This window comes from Rhinoderma darwinii, chromosome 11 (assembly GCF_050947455.1).
Source record: "Rhinoderma darwinii isolate aRhiDar2 chromosome 11, aRhiDar2.hap1, whole genome shotgun sequence".
NCBI classification, from domain to species: Eukaryota; Metazoa; Chordata; class Amphibia; order Anura; family Rhinodermatidae; genus Rhinoderma; species Rhinoderma darwinii.
Window position 1 is genome coordinate 20,019,024 of NC_134697.1, and position 15,021 is coordinate 20,034,044.

At 40.5% G+C, this 15,021-nt stretch overlaps 1 protein-coding gene across 1 annotated transcript in view; it reads right to left on the reverse strand.

Annotated features, from left to right (window-relative positions):
- The window catches only part of ADAM12 (ADAM metallopeptidase domain 12), a 407,169-nt gene that overhangs the window by 142,121 nt on the left and 250,027 nt on the right, over window positions 1–15,021 (reverse strand). The window contains exons 6-9 of the mRNA XM_075843108.1: window positions 13,827–14,010; window positions 8,573–8,638; window positions 3,245–3,316; window positions 185–354 (exon numbers count right to left, since the gene is read on the reverse strand). Coding sequence (XP_075699223.1) covers window positions 185–354; window positions 3,245–3,316; window positions 8,573–8,638; window positions 13,827–14,010 — 492 coding nt within the window. The remainder of the gene's footprint in view (window positions 1–184; window positions 355–3,244; window positions 3,317–8,572; window positions 8,639–13,826; window positions 14,011–15,021) is intronic.

Consider the following 15,021-nt stretch of genomic DNA (forward strand, 5'->3'; position numbering starts at 1 on the left):
AAGACATACTGCCCAATAGGTGGAATTCTCCAAATTAACAGACAATGTTGCTACAAATACAAAAAGACACAAAAAGTTGTGTCGGAAGTCCTAAAGGACACGCTATCTAATATATTCACATATTTGATAATCTGTTTGTAACTATACTCAGAAACGAGTCAGAAAAGTGAATGGATGAGCAGACCTTACTAGCTGTGCATTGTCATGGGGCTTCTGAGGTAGTAAGGTCAGTTTTCTCCAGTCCAGGAACTCATTAAGGCTGGTAAAAGGATCTTGGGTTATGGCACATTTATCAACATCACTCCAGATTTCAACACCAACAAGTGCTACTCGGATGTTCAGCGGTCTGAAAAACTTTATGATAAATAATAAAGACATTATTATTATTACAGATCATATAAAATAAAATGAAGTCCAAAATTGCTGATATTGAGGGCTGCAAAGGAAGGGGGATAGTAGTACAATGTTGTCTACATAATTCGTAGCTAAGCTTTCCCTTAACTCTGAGCGGAGTTCCAGTTCGCTGCCCCAGACCTGTATTTAAATACTCTGACCAAAATAGACAGGCTCTTTGGAGCCCAGCACCATGGGCACGCATCTCTCAAGAGTTTTTTCACTGTAAGGCATTTTAAGGTGCACAAAAAAAGGTTGTCTAAGTGCCGCTTTCTTTTTTAATGTACACAGACCCTTTAAAGTGTACCTAACTTTACAGGTGACTTTTCAGAATAAGCTGTCTTATATGTGTACATGAGATATAACACTAATTCTGGCCATTTTATGACTTGTATTCTGCATTTTTTAGCAGTTTTCCCCTCTGCAGGCTCTCTCTCTAATCCTCAATTGTCTCTGAGCTACTGGACGGGGCCTAACTGCTATGAGGTCTCCTATACACTGCACGCAGAGAAGAGGAGAATCCTGCTCCCCTATCTCTATTTACTACATATATATATATAGAAGCTGTTGCAGGAACATGGAGAAGATTATACAGCAGTACAGACCAGTGTAGCTGAGAATCCAGCATTGGGGTGAGACAGTAAGGATAAGTTCACACAGTGTGGATTTGCTGCAGATTTTTAACATGGATTTCGCCCTTTCTAAAAGGGTGGGATCTGCATCAAATCTGCATGAAAATCCATAATGTCTGAACACTTACTAGGAAGCTGCAGGACAGCTGCATCTTTCTCACTCAGCTCCTGCTCCCACCTCCTCTCTCCAGAGACTTGTATTAGCAAGCAGTGAAGTGACACCCCCACACTTTCTGCAGTCGGTCTGAAACTAGGGATAGATTACAGGAAGGGAGTAACTTTACACAGAATTTGCATGGATAAAACAATAAAATTTGAACAGTAAATAAATTATAAAGTTGGTCTATATCAGGTATACCATTATATTAGTATAAGTTGCTTAAATAGTTGGTATACATTTAAGTGTCCACTGAAAAAGCTTATCTTTCAATTCTTAAACTGCTCTGAAAAATTGAAACTGCACATGATTGAATGCTATGGTCAACAAGGATAGTTTTTGGGTTATTCAGTTTTGATAAATAAGACCCAGTGTGTGTATAATCCGGCCTTACCTCATCAGTTAAAGGGGTTGTCTGCTTTGGACAATCCCGATTTGTTAAAAGAGTCCCTTAACAATAAACTTGGACCCTAGCGATCAGCTGTAATCTATGGAGAGACCAGGCAGTAAGTGTTCAATTTCCCTGCAGCGCCACCACAGAGGAAATTAAGCATTACACAGTGACCATTTACATAAAAACATACCTGTGTAATGCAGGACAAGTCAGGTGTTTCAGAGCTAGAGTCACTCTACGTGAACGATCTCCACTCTGGTCAAGAGATGAGGATCCTGAAGAGAGGACCCCCCACTATTAACTCAGAATTCTCTAATAGGGTATTTGAAAATGGGTTTTCTAAACTGGACAATTTCTTTGAAATGGGTTCATTTTCAAACATCATAATGGAACACAAAAATTTTTTCCTTTCAACTAGACATATTCGTCTTTCAGAAATTTATTGCACATTTTTTTTCTTTAATCAAAACATCTTCCAATCTTTTCATAATTCCGGAGATGACAGCATTAACACATGCAGAATGTTACAGATGAATAATTTAGCTCGGAATATGGCGCTCCACTCATCAGGCTTGAATGAAATTCTTTTTGGTATGATAATTATAGGCAGCCTTAAATGTTATCAGCTCTTACAGTTATTGCACTGACTTTGCCACTAAAAAAGCGTAATGTAGCTTTGTGATAATGTTGTGAAAGAAAAGGTACATTATTTTCACGTCTTAAAAGGACTGAATTAATGAACGTCTTACCCACAGGATATTGAGCTTCCTGATAGGACTCTCATTTGATTAAGTAGTTCGGTATCGATGTGAGAGCTACATCAAATGACCGCTGAAAATCTTAGGGAGCATTTGAAATAAAAAAAACAAAAATCACACAAGCAGTTTCCCCATAGAGAAAAAACAAGAGTGTGTCTCTGCAGGGCTAATTAAAAGCCGTCATGCAGATTGGGAGATTGAAAAAAAAAATGAATATAATAAAGATAAAACACTGCTCAAACACCATGATAGAAAAATGCCGATTTCTTTCTCAATAGGCGCAATGAAATCTGGATTTAACCTTATAATGATGTCTTATACTGTAGGTTATGTATACATTTGCAACAGATTTTTTATTTCTCCATTGCATTGAAAACGAGATGAAGCAACTTTGCAAATGGTCTTTGTTAATAACGATACGCTGTTTTTTGTATACACATCTTTTGCAGGCCTTTAGGTTTCCATGGTTACAGACTACAAACAAAGTCCAGTTGTAGTCTGATCCTGCAGATCCTAGTGATTTGATGCGCTTTTATATAGGTAAAAAGCAAATATGTGCATTGTGAATTACACATATAATAAATTACGTATACACACACACATTTATATATATATATATATATATATATATATATATATATATATATATATACACACACACATATATATATATATATATATATATATATATATATATATGTACACATAGTATACTAGTCTGTCATACAAAAGCTATGACTACACGGTATCATTTGATCCGTGAAGTCATAGTCCCGGAAAACCCCTTTAGTGGTCATAAAGGAAAACCAGTATCTGCATGACATTAGATCAAATGAGACGTAAAGAATAGCAATCATATGAACATAAAGATTTATTATTAGTCTACCATGTGACTAGAAAAGGCACTGACCTTATCAACGTAATTGGCCATTTCTAGCAGCCTGTGTTTAACTCTGTCCACATCTTTCCCCTGTCTCTGAAACTGAAGAGAAGTCATACATATAAATGATATTGTACTGTATGGCCCCGGAAGCAGTTGGCGGCAGTAATATTCCATTTATTAGACCATATGAGCTACAGAGATGCTGAATTACTGTTATGCTTTTATAGAATCGCTTTCATGGAATGAAAAAGACTTTACTATATAATGTTGGAGAATAGAAAATTCAGTCATAACTCCTCCAGATCACAAAAACACGGCTGCATCATCTTCGAAAACCATGTGAAGGAGCCGCGACACGCGGATTTATGTCACGCATCTGTCAAAACCCTATTAGTTATTGTTTCCATGCCCTTGTTAAGCTTCGTTACCTTAGTAAATATACAAGTAAATGAGGGGCTTCTAAGCTGGTTTTGGGCTTTGTCATTTAGAACCAAAATGTAAAAAAATCCTTTTTAAAATTTTATTTTAACTATTTTTAATTAAGTCACAACTTTGTTTTCGCCACACCCTGCATTGCAACAGAACTGATATATATTTTTTTTTTTAAAGGGGAGCTCTACCTTATGACTCAGGTATAAACATAAAATATATGATATAGCATCTTTGTAATATATGGTCATTGCATTTTTATGTTTTTTTATTATGTTTTTCTTTTTATTCTATTTTTTATACTATTTTCAGTTGTGTGTACTTTAAAAAGAGTACTGGTAACCTGTCCTGACATGTCTATTTGAGCAAATTCTTGTATTCCACTTGAAACAACAAATCTGAAACATATTTTCTTAGAACTTGTGCCGTTCCTCTGTTATTCTACCTAGAAATTTATGAATGAATTGACTACTGGGCGTTACCATTCCCCTGGTCAAATGGGCGTGTCCCTACACAATCTCACGGTCAGCGCTGATTGGACATTCTCAGTCTGCGTAGGGAAACACTCCCAACCGGTACCACCCAGTTGTCAATAAATTCATATATTTCTAGGAAGAATAACAGAGGAATGGCACAAAACAGAGTTTTAAGAAAAGATGCTTAAGAATTATTATTTCATTGGGAATACAAGTATTTACTAAAATAGACATGATGGGAGAGGTGACAGGTCCTCTTTTAAGGGCTTGTTTCATCTGGACAAACCCTTTTCTAAATGAGGACCCGCTGGCGATAAGCAGTGAAAACCCTGCAGGAAGCCACACATTTGCATTGCAGGGTAAATGTAGCGTCCATGGCCACGGGCTGTCGGGTTTACTCACCTCCCGACGCCCGCAGCCATGGATCTGTGAGCGCTGGTCCCCATCTCCTTCCTAGGAGATGCCAGCGCTCACTTCCGCTCCGTTCGGCTGTGTCCCGTAGGGTGCGCGCGCACGCTCATGCCCGGCCTTAAAGGGCCAGCGCGCGCAAATAGGAGGAAGTCATCATCATCAACTGCCACGATTTCCTGGTCTATAAGAAGGCCCCTGGCCTTCTAATCCTTGCCTGAGCGTTGTTAGTTTTCCCAGTCTGTCTTGCAAATGGTCCCTTAGTGTTTCCCGTTCCTGTTGTTACCTGTGCCTTGTTCCTCGTTCCCGTTTCCCGTGCTGTGCCTTAGTATCAAGTCGTGCCACGTCCTGTATCATCTGCCCCGTCCGGAGGAATCCGCCACGTCCTGTGTCATCTGCCACGTCCGGAGGAATCCGCCACGTCTGGTGTCTTCTGCCACGTCCTGAGGAATCCGCCACGTCCCGTGTCATCTGCCACGTTCGGAGGAATCCGCCACGTCCTGTGTCACCTGCCACCTCCGGAGGAATCCGCCACATCTGGCGCAACTTGCGGCTCCTGTGTCATCCGCCACATTTGGCGCTATCTGCTGCAACCATCTCCATCTGTGCCAGAGCTGCGGCCACCGTCTGGACTATTCAGGTACTCTTGTGCGGGACATTGTATTTCTGGGGTGTCCTGTTTGGCCAGCTGCCTCCCCGCTACGGCTGTACGGCCTAGTGGGTCCACTAACCCGCTTCGTGACAGTAAATATCTTATTATGTAGCGCTGCTTTTCAGAGGCTCTCCACTTTTTCCAATGATTAAAATGGAACCTGTCAGCAGTTTTGCCCCCCCCCCCAAACGGCAATGCCCGCTATATAGGGACTAGAGAGACATTTCTGACCATACCCATCAACGAGGGCATATCACTAGCGATGTGTAGTAGAGCGATCTCCTAACGCTATCAGATTGTCAGATTTTTCAGCACAGAGATGCATGACATGGAGCCTAGATATTCATTATACTGTATGTCATGTGATCTCATAGGCTAACATTGCATGCGATATTGCAACATAATATAGCATGCACGTTTAAACGCCGTGGAGCCTTGGCCTAAACAAACTTTAAATCTAGAAATGAATGGGAAAAACACACAAAAAAAACACTTGCCTATTTGTAGGTTTGCAGAAGGCCTTGCAAGATCCCGAAGCAAACTTCTGGCAGACCAAACGTTCGTTTTCTCAATTTTTCCACTGGTGCGTTGAAACAAACAGGGATTAAACCAAAGGGGTAAGGCCTAGTTCACACTGAGTTTTTTGCAGGCAGAACGACCTGCATTTTCAGGTCGATTTTGACCTGCCGGCAGAAAACTTGCCGCGTTTTTTGCCGCGTTTTTTAGTCGTGGCCATTGAGCGCTATGGGCACCAGAGCGGCTGATTGGTGCGGGAACGGACCTGCACCAATGATATACTAATGACCTGTCCGGTGGATGGGTCATCAGTTGGCAGAAGGTGAAAAACTCCTTTAAACTCGATTTCCTTGTAAACACATTTTATGGGGACATCTGAGCTACACCGCCATTACATTGCACAAAAGAGATTTGCATTTCGCACTCCCTGTCAAAACACATTGCCTGGCATCAAACCTCCAACATTTGTATTCAACTTTATATTCATAAGATGTACATCACACAGAAAATGCAATTACATTGTTGTTATACTTTTATACATTATTGATTTTTCTCCCCTGTGTGGAGAAGACAAATATGACAGGTTGATTATGTTCGTTGTCTAAAAAATGCCTAAGTTGCCATTCATTGTAAGTCTAATGAGGTATCTAAATTTATCAGATTACACATGCAGTCCATATATCAGAGCTTTTTATAGTCAAAAACCACGAAAAACAACCAGTCATGCAATTTGGGAAAAGCGGTGAACTCAAATGTCTAATGTAAAAGTCTTATCCACAAAGTTATATGTCTTATGGTTAAAGTATTGACGTTGAGTTCAATCGTGTCTTAGGCCTCATTTACACGAGCGTGTGCGTTTTGCGCGCGCAAAAAACGCTGCGTTTTGCGCGCGCAAAAGGCACTTGGCAGCTCCGTGTGTCATCCGTGTATGATGCGCGGCTGCGTGATTTTCGCGCAGCCGCCATCATAGAGATGAGGCTAGTCGACGCCCGTCACTGTCCAAGGTGCTGAAAGAGCTAACTGATCGGCAGTAACTCTTTCAGCACCCTCGACAGTGAATGCCGAACACAATATACACCAACCTGTGAATAAAAAAAGACTTTCATACTTACCAAGAACTTCCTGCTTCCCCCAGTCCGGGCTCCCGGCCGTTGCCTTGGTGACGCGTCCCACTCTTGTCATCCGGCCCCACCTCCCAGGATGACGCCGCAGTCCATGAGACCGCTGCAGCCTGTGCTTGGCCTGTGATTGGCTGCAGCTGTCACTTGGACTTAACTGTCATCCCGGGAGGTCGGACCGGAGTTATCGGTAAGTCAGAACTTTTTTTTTTTTTTTACAGGTTCATGGATTTTCGGAGCGGAAGTCACTGTCCATGGTGCTGAACCAGTTTAACGCTTTCAGCACCGTGGACAGTGACTGTCTCCTGACGTCGCGTACCCGAACATTTTTTACCGGTTTCGGTCAAAACGAGTTTGGCCGAACCCGGTGAAGTTCGGTGCGCTCATCTCGAATTTGACACTCCGTTTGGATGTTTGTAACCAGAAAAGCACGTGGTGCTTTTCTGTTTACATTCAGGAGTTTGACAGCTCTTGCGTGATTTTCGCGCATGCAACGCAGGACCGTCAGTGTGGCATGCGTTGTTTTCACGCACTTATTGAAGTCAATGGGTGCGTGTTGCGTGAAAAACGCAAGAATATAGAACATGTCGTGAGTTTTACGCAACGCACTCACGCAGCGCAAAATTCACGCATCGTCTAAACAGCCCCATAGACTATTATAGGTGCGTACGACACGCGTGAAAAGCACGCGCGTCGCACGCGCGTATAATACGCTCGTGTAAATGAGGCCTTATACTCCATTCACATTTCAAGCTGCATTTAAAATTTCTGCTGGCTGCCTCTTGGAATCCATTAGCACTTTGTTGACACAGACACGTAAAAGTAATGCGGAAATTCCATGAACACAGTGGATTGTGGGAGATCAATACCGTTTAACCCCTTCACTATTCAACCCTCAACCGCCTTTCAATGCCCTAGACCACCGAACTGGTCCCTTCACCGGGTCAACATTAAACAAAAGAAAAAGAACTTCACTCCTTTACTCACAAGTCAGGCGCCGTGACAAGATCGCTGCAAAACGTCTTTCTACTTTCCCTATTGCCTAGGAGCTGTATATACACACACACACACACACACACTCAACGTAAACAAAATTTTAAAGTTGCTTCATTTTTTATTTTAGGTACAAAAAAAATAAAAAAAATTGCAATGGTTACCTTAAAGTTTATCACATTAAGTAAATGTTTTTTTTTTTTTTATCATAACCAAAGTTTGGCTCAGAGATTGGGCAATTAAGCAGATCCCACGTGTCCAGCAGCTGAGGAGGTCCACTTGCCCCCTGTCTGCTCCATCTAGGCAATCAGGTCTAATGGTGGACCCGTCCTGGAGGGCTCTAGCTTTCCTTGATCACGTGGTTGATAAGCTGAGCATCTTATAGGAGTTGCATCACTGTGCCAAGAACTCGGACAGCAATAGGCTAGTGGTGCAGACGTTACTTGAAGATCCTGGGCTGCAATCGTTACATCTATACCCCCCTAAAGCTGCTACTCTGGCTAGGGGCATAAAGCGGCATCAATCCACTCATGAATATAGCGCAAAAATATAATGGAGAATAAAGAAAATAATGATTATACCTAAAACTCAACACGACACTCCTGTCCTAGGAACTTTCCTACTTTTTGAGTGGCGTTTATGACATCATTACATTTGCAACCTCTGGAATTTCCAATATCTGGACCTTGCACAGTCCATTTCCTATATTGTATGTAATAAATATAGAGAAAAGAAAAAGCGGTCAGATTTTCTTATTTCTTACCTCGCGATTATCAGCCACAATAAGAAGCTCCACATACTTGGTGATCTTCGAAGTATCTCTTTTGTGCTGCCAAAACAGATTATATAGAAGTTTAGTATGATTGTTATAAGCCACAGGAGTTCATTTCCAAGCTAGACCTGGGCAATCCAAGTCACTGTCTCACAATTTAGCTTTCTAAATGGATTTTCACACATCTTCAGTTTAAGAGAGTGATGTCTTTAGGTAATAAAGCAAGAAAGCAGAGGTAGGATAGAAGAACACTATGTCTGGTTTTTGTTACTTGGAATTTGGAGAAATTTCGGACACTTCATCAAAACGGTGGGAACATTAAAATACTATAACTATAAATCAAAATGTATCAGTTTAAGCTAGGACAGACATGTCATAGGGGCAACCTGTGCAGCTGCACAGGGGCCCAGTAGGTAAAGGGGCCCATGGCCACCTTAAAAGCAGCTAACAGCTTCCTAAATTTTATAGCTCACAATAATTAGTGAATTGTTAGAGAAACATACAGTTGTGGCCACCTTCACCTTTGCTTGAATTTGGTTAAGGACTTCAATTTCTCATGATACCATTTCAATGAAATATCGCGACATGCTAGCAAAACCCTTGACAGGCTGCAATTCACATCACAACCACTGGATGGCCACACATTGTCACAGGATGTCTGTCTATGCTATATGTGTCGGAGTATCACAAAATCTTTTTTTTTTCTTTATTGCTTATCATCTTGTATACACATCTCAGGATATGTTCAGATAAGAGGAGAGGTAAGGAAGGACACACCTGTAAGGAGAGTGCCCAACGATGAGCTACTAGGGGGCAAGGGACCCATATACTGTTCTTGCACAAGGGCTCAGTTTAAAGAAACACGAATCCTAATGTCTATTTCAGGTTTTATTCACACCACATTTGGGGTGAATGCTCAGCGTACAGAATATTCCTCCAAAGTGTACGCCGGACGTATGCAACGGTGCCATACAGTTGCATACCTCTGCCATTGTAAAAAAGAAAACCCTATGGCGTATGATAATAATCTTTTTTTGCGGGATGCATTGGAAAGCATAGTGGTCTACGCTTTCCAGTAAAGTTGAAAAAAAAAAAGTACAGTATGCCAAGTGGATACTCTTGGCATATGTCCAGTCAATAGAAGTCTCTGGATACCTCTGGCGTATATGTCTGGAGTTTTTCCCTGGCACATAAGATGGTCGGACACACTAAAAGGGACTTGAACAGAGCTTTAGCTTTGAATAGGATCAGTTTTACCTATAGGCAAAGTGGGAACAGGCCTGGAAATAGCCCTGAGGGAGGGGCACCAAGAAATTGTGTAATTATATGTAAATCCTGGGATTTCATATTGTAAAAAGGTACTTATAGTCCTGAGGGACTGAAAGGAGAACACCCAGGAAGGGACAGGGGACGGCTGCAGAAGACGCTAGATGATGCTTGACCCAGTCTTCTAATGCCAAGCTTCTTAACCTGGGGTAAATGCCTTGTATCTGGGGTACAAACATTAATTTGAAAAAGTGTATGGAGCATGAGCAGCATATTTATCAATCACTCAATTCTACAACTTTTTCATGGGATTTGGAATAGTTTAGTAGCCGCACCATATTCCTCAATAGACGTGCACCCCTTTTGGGGGAATACTGTGTGCACTACACCATAACTACAAACTGGAATACCACTCTGTAGTTATATTTAATCACAACAATTCAATCCCAAATGTGGAAACCCCCACCTGTCATACATTTCGGGCATATACTGTCAATATAACATAAATGTTACAGATTGTGGCCCTTTTTTTGCAGTTCAATCTACTGGCCTGAATAGTAATTATGGAGGAGTTTTGTACTATTGTAACTTGGGGTTATGTTTGCACAATTTGATGTAGCAGAGCTGTATTTATTATTGAACTTTGTTTTTTCCGTGTTAAAATAGCTTAGTATTTATGTTGGAGAAAACTCACTATGCTAACATGATAAATTGTAATAAAGCACAAGATCAGCTCTATTACTTTGACACTCAGCACCGAAAATCTCCTACTGTTTTCTATATAAATCTCTAAAGCAGATCCTTGTGTCTCCATGGTTACAGACTACAACCCCTCTGTGTAGTCTGATCCTGCAATCATGAGCCCCTCCTTTCCATCTAGAAATCTAAGACAAAAATTATATGTACTTTTTCCGTGAATTATTTGTTAACACATTATTGCAAAGTCAATTTAGATAAATGGTAACTAAACGTTCAACAAACTTCTGACATGTCATAGTGAGATGTCAGAAGTTTTTATTGGTGGTGGTCCGAGCACTGAGACCCCCACCAATTGCTAAAATTAAGTGTCCAAAGCGCTCACATGTGAGCGCTGAGCCGCTTCGTTTCTGATCGGCTTTTTTCGGAAAGCCGATATAGCGGTGTACAAGCCCATAGACTTTCTATTGAGTCTGTACACCTCGACATAGATTTCCGGAAAAAGCTGAAAAGAAACTAAGAGGCTCAGCGCTCACACGAGAACTTCTGCCGCTCCATTTTAGCGGTTGGTGGGGGTCTCAGTGCTTTGACCTCCTCCAGTCAAAACTTCTGACGTCATTTTAACATGTCAGAAGTTTGTTGAACGTTTAGTTACCCTTTAAGTGTTTTTTTGCTGTTTATATACGGTTTGAATAATGATAAAATATTTATATGTCCACCTATGTTAAAAAATATTAAACTTTATGTACTTTTTCACATGACTGTAAGGTCTTTTATAAGAGACACTGCAATCCCAAAACATGAAGTACAATCATTTTTTCCCCCTTCCCTTCAATTAAAAAAACTCTACGTTTTATTTTTTGGATTTTTTAAAGCCAAACAGACTTGTGTAATGAAACATGGAAGGATTGATAATGAAATTCTGCATTTTACATCTTCAAAAGCTGGAACAGATGATAATAAATCTTCCCAGTGTTATTTTTTGTCTTCAGCAAACATCCATAGTAATAATCTTGTTTTTCTTAAAGGTTTTCAGAATCTGCAGCCATCTACTTGATTGATCCTCTAACTGCTCGGCTATTTATTTTCGGTGTCTCCTTCTACAAATCATTCACTTTATTGTTCTAGACTGGGATCAATATTTTTACAGATTTGCCGGGCCCACCCCGTCGCTGGCCGTGGAACATGAAAACGTTTTCTGGAGGCATAAGGGGGCAACTATATTGATGTGTCCCAAGTTAAAAAGGGACATAAGGATTGTGACGCTGTGTCAGTGCGGCTTGATCGTCTTAACTATGTGACATATTTATCAAATTGTAAATGGAGATGTAAAAAATTTTGACAAAATTTTGATTTTGTGCTGGTTGTAAAAACGGCCTTTAGTATTAGCCATTTTTTAGACATAATTGAGAATTTATGGTGAATCTTGCAGGGCAAAGGTATAGTGCGTGCAGAAGTTGCAGTCGCACCTGGCACTGTAACCCGATTCATCCAGTTCAGAGAACTTCCAGAATCATTCACACCCATATGGATGAATGGAAGAAGTAATATGGAAGATGTTCCCTGGTAAATATGATGCTTTTAGATCATAAGGTAGAAAACATTGCACCTTATCTTATTATAAGTTGGGATATATAATAAAAGGAAAAACTTGGTGGTGTTTTCTCTGTCGCGCTACTACAGAATAAACCTGAAATAAGGGATCATTTGGTATGAGAAGCTGCAACCTGGCTGTAATATCACACTTTACCCATTTGCAGAGGACTCTTCCGTAGCGTTTGTACTCCGAGTTTGTGAGGATTTATGATGCCGTTCATTTTATTTGTTTGGATGCATTTAAGCATTGTTCTCTTGCACAATAAAATGTCACATCTGATCAGTAAAACTGCCAAGATCAAAAACCCTCTCACAGTCTGGGTGTTAAGCAAAACAAACTGCTTAAAGGATTCATCAAAGGCAGAAGTACCACAGGGATAGAAGTGTCCTGATGCTGCTTAACATGTTCAATAGCTGACAGAGCGCACCACTGGGAGTTGTAGTTCCTTTACCAGAGAAATATTTGCATGATGCGTAACACGTTGAAGACACTTGGAACGTTTTATGTAAATAATAATATATTTTTTATTGTAGGATATTCTGTGTGTTTATAAGATCTCTGCTTGCTGTCAGGGAATGGGAACATCCATTGTTTATGCCCCAAGTTTGATCCTAATCATGTCCTACTATCAACAGTGCTCAGGTCATTTGAAGAGAGTTCTTGGAGTTATAGAAAATTTGCTGTGTGCACAGAGTCTGTAAGGAGTCCCAACAGTTCCATATTATGGAGGTACTCTGTGTGCCACTGTTTAGTGCCTCTGTGAGGCGGTGTATTCTTTCCTAAAAGCATTGCACAGAAAACCAGGGTAAATCAGTATGGAATAAAACATGCCACAATGTTTTGTTCTCATTGGTCCATATGAATCTGTGACAAAAACCTCTTAGAAAATCGTTAGAACATGGAGATACAGTATAGGCCCATAGGTCTCTTATTGGGATATAAATGAACCTGTACTGAAAATTCAGCGTGGGAGATTTTTTTATGGAAAATTACTGTAACTCAAAGCTTTGTCATAATGTATAGAATTATCGTTATAAAGTTAAGTAAACTGAACCATTACAAAGTTGTCATCATATTTGCCACTGCAATTGCATTTGCAAACACACTAAGCTTGATGTGTGCCAGCGCAGTGGAAAATGTCAGAAATTTTACAATGGTGTCGTCATTTGCATAGATGGTTCCAAACTATTGGGCTTCTCTCCTTAGCAGGTGTAGGAGCATCCAAGTAACAGACGAACGCTTTGCATGACTTTTTGTTGCATCTTTTAGCAGTTCTTTTGTTTAGTGCTGCTTTGCATCATGTTGTAGTGGAACCTACCCTCACCTAATCCTGCAGTTAGCCCTGATTATTGCATGTGTTGCTTTGTAATGGATTATGCAAACGGGACCTAAATTTGGATTTTTAGTATAAATCCTAACTAGACCAAATATAGTCAAATGAGACCAAATCTGGCGAGCCAGCCAGGCTGTAGTCAGCCACGCATGCAGCTGGAAGATAACTAAATACATTGCTACAGTTCTATTCAAATTTCTGAAATTTCTTCTGCCAAAGCCTCATGTCTTGTACCCTTTCTCCAAAATGTTCTGTATCCAGGGGACAGGACTTGTCTCCAGCTGTATTCAGACTTCATAATTGTATGTAACATAAGACATTTGTCTGTGACATACCCACGGTGCATTGCTTACCCGTTGTAAATAATCTTCAGAGTATTGTAAAGTGTCATTAAGAGAAACGCCTGAGAGGTTAAAATGTTGGCTACAGTATCCAGGTTCCAGCTTGAGATGTTCGGCTTTGTAGAAGAGGTGGTTTCTTGTAGAATTAGCCTGTGGCTCCAGGACATATGTTTGGTTTTCAAGAGTAATTAATCCCCTGAAAAGAAACAAACAATGTGGTTACTGGAGAATGTTGTTAAATATTCATATTCAGTGTTTAGTATCTGCATGGATACATGCCTAGATGTATAATATGGATCTACAATGTATGCATAAAGCAAAGCTCACCATAGACCATAGATTTCTGCTGGAGTTGATGAGAACCACCAACAGTATAAACTCTATGGGGCCCAGCAGACAGACAACTTTATCTGGCAAGTTGGATTTCTACCTATCTGATCCTTTGTCCGGGTTGTAACTAGAATTCATAGGGCCTTATAGCAAAGTCAGGAACGGGTCCCCCCAAGCATCCCCCCCCTTGTTGACAAACTGTAGTAATGCAAACAGAAGCAACCAAAGTATGGGTAGTAGCATCATATACATGATTTTCAGCACATAGAGCATAGCCATCACCATGTCTTTTTTCGACCAAATTTCGACATTATTTCTGCACCTGAGTAGGCCTTCTCAACCTCCAGGCACCATAGCGGCTGCTTTGTTGGTAGTTATTCCCATGTCCTTTGTTTCCACAGAGAAAAGTAGCATTAGGAGTGTTTAACCAAGCCAACTAGGGTCGGCTAACAGCAACAGATGTGTCCTTCCTTATCTTTCATCTAGGCTCAACATATCCCAGGATGAGTAGCGCAAGATGAACAGTTTTGAAAAAAAACATGATTTCACGATACTCTGTCAGGAGTTGTTTATGGTATATGTGTCTATATGTGGCCACTCAGTGGTTGCAGTGTGAATTGCAGCCTGAGGGTTTGGCTACCATTTCGCGATAATGTATTGAATTTGTATTGTGAGATATTGGAGTGCTTAACGAAATTCACGGAAAGATTAGAGTGGAAACATCTCTATCTTATTTCTATGGTCGGCGCCATTTTTTTTTTTACTTCTATGGCCTCAGCCTAGTCTTTTAATTATAAATATTCTTGTATAATACATGGTTATCTTTATCCATTTTATAAATTTAATCTTGGTGGAGGGGACAATACTGCACTATAAG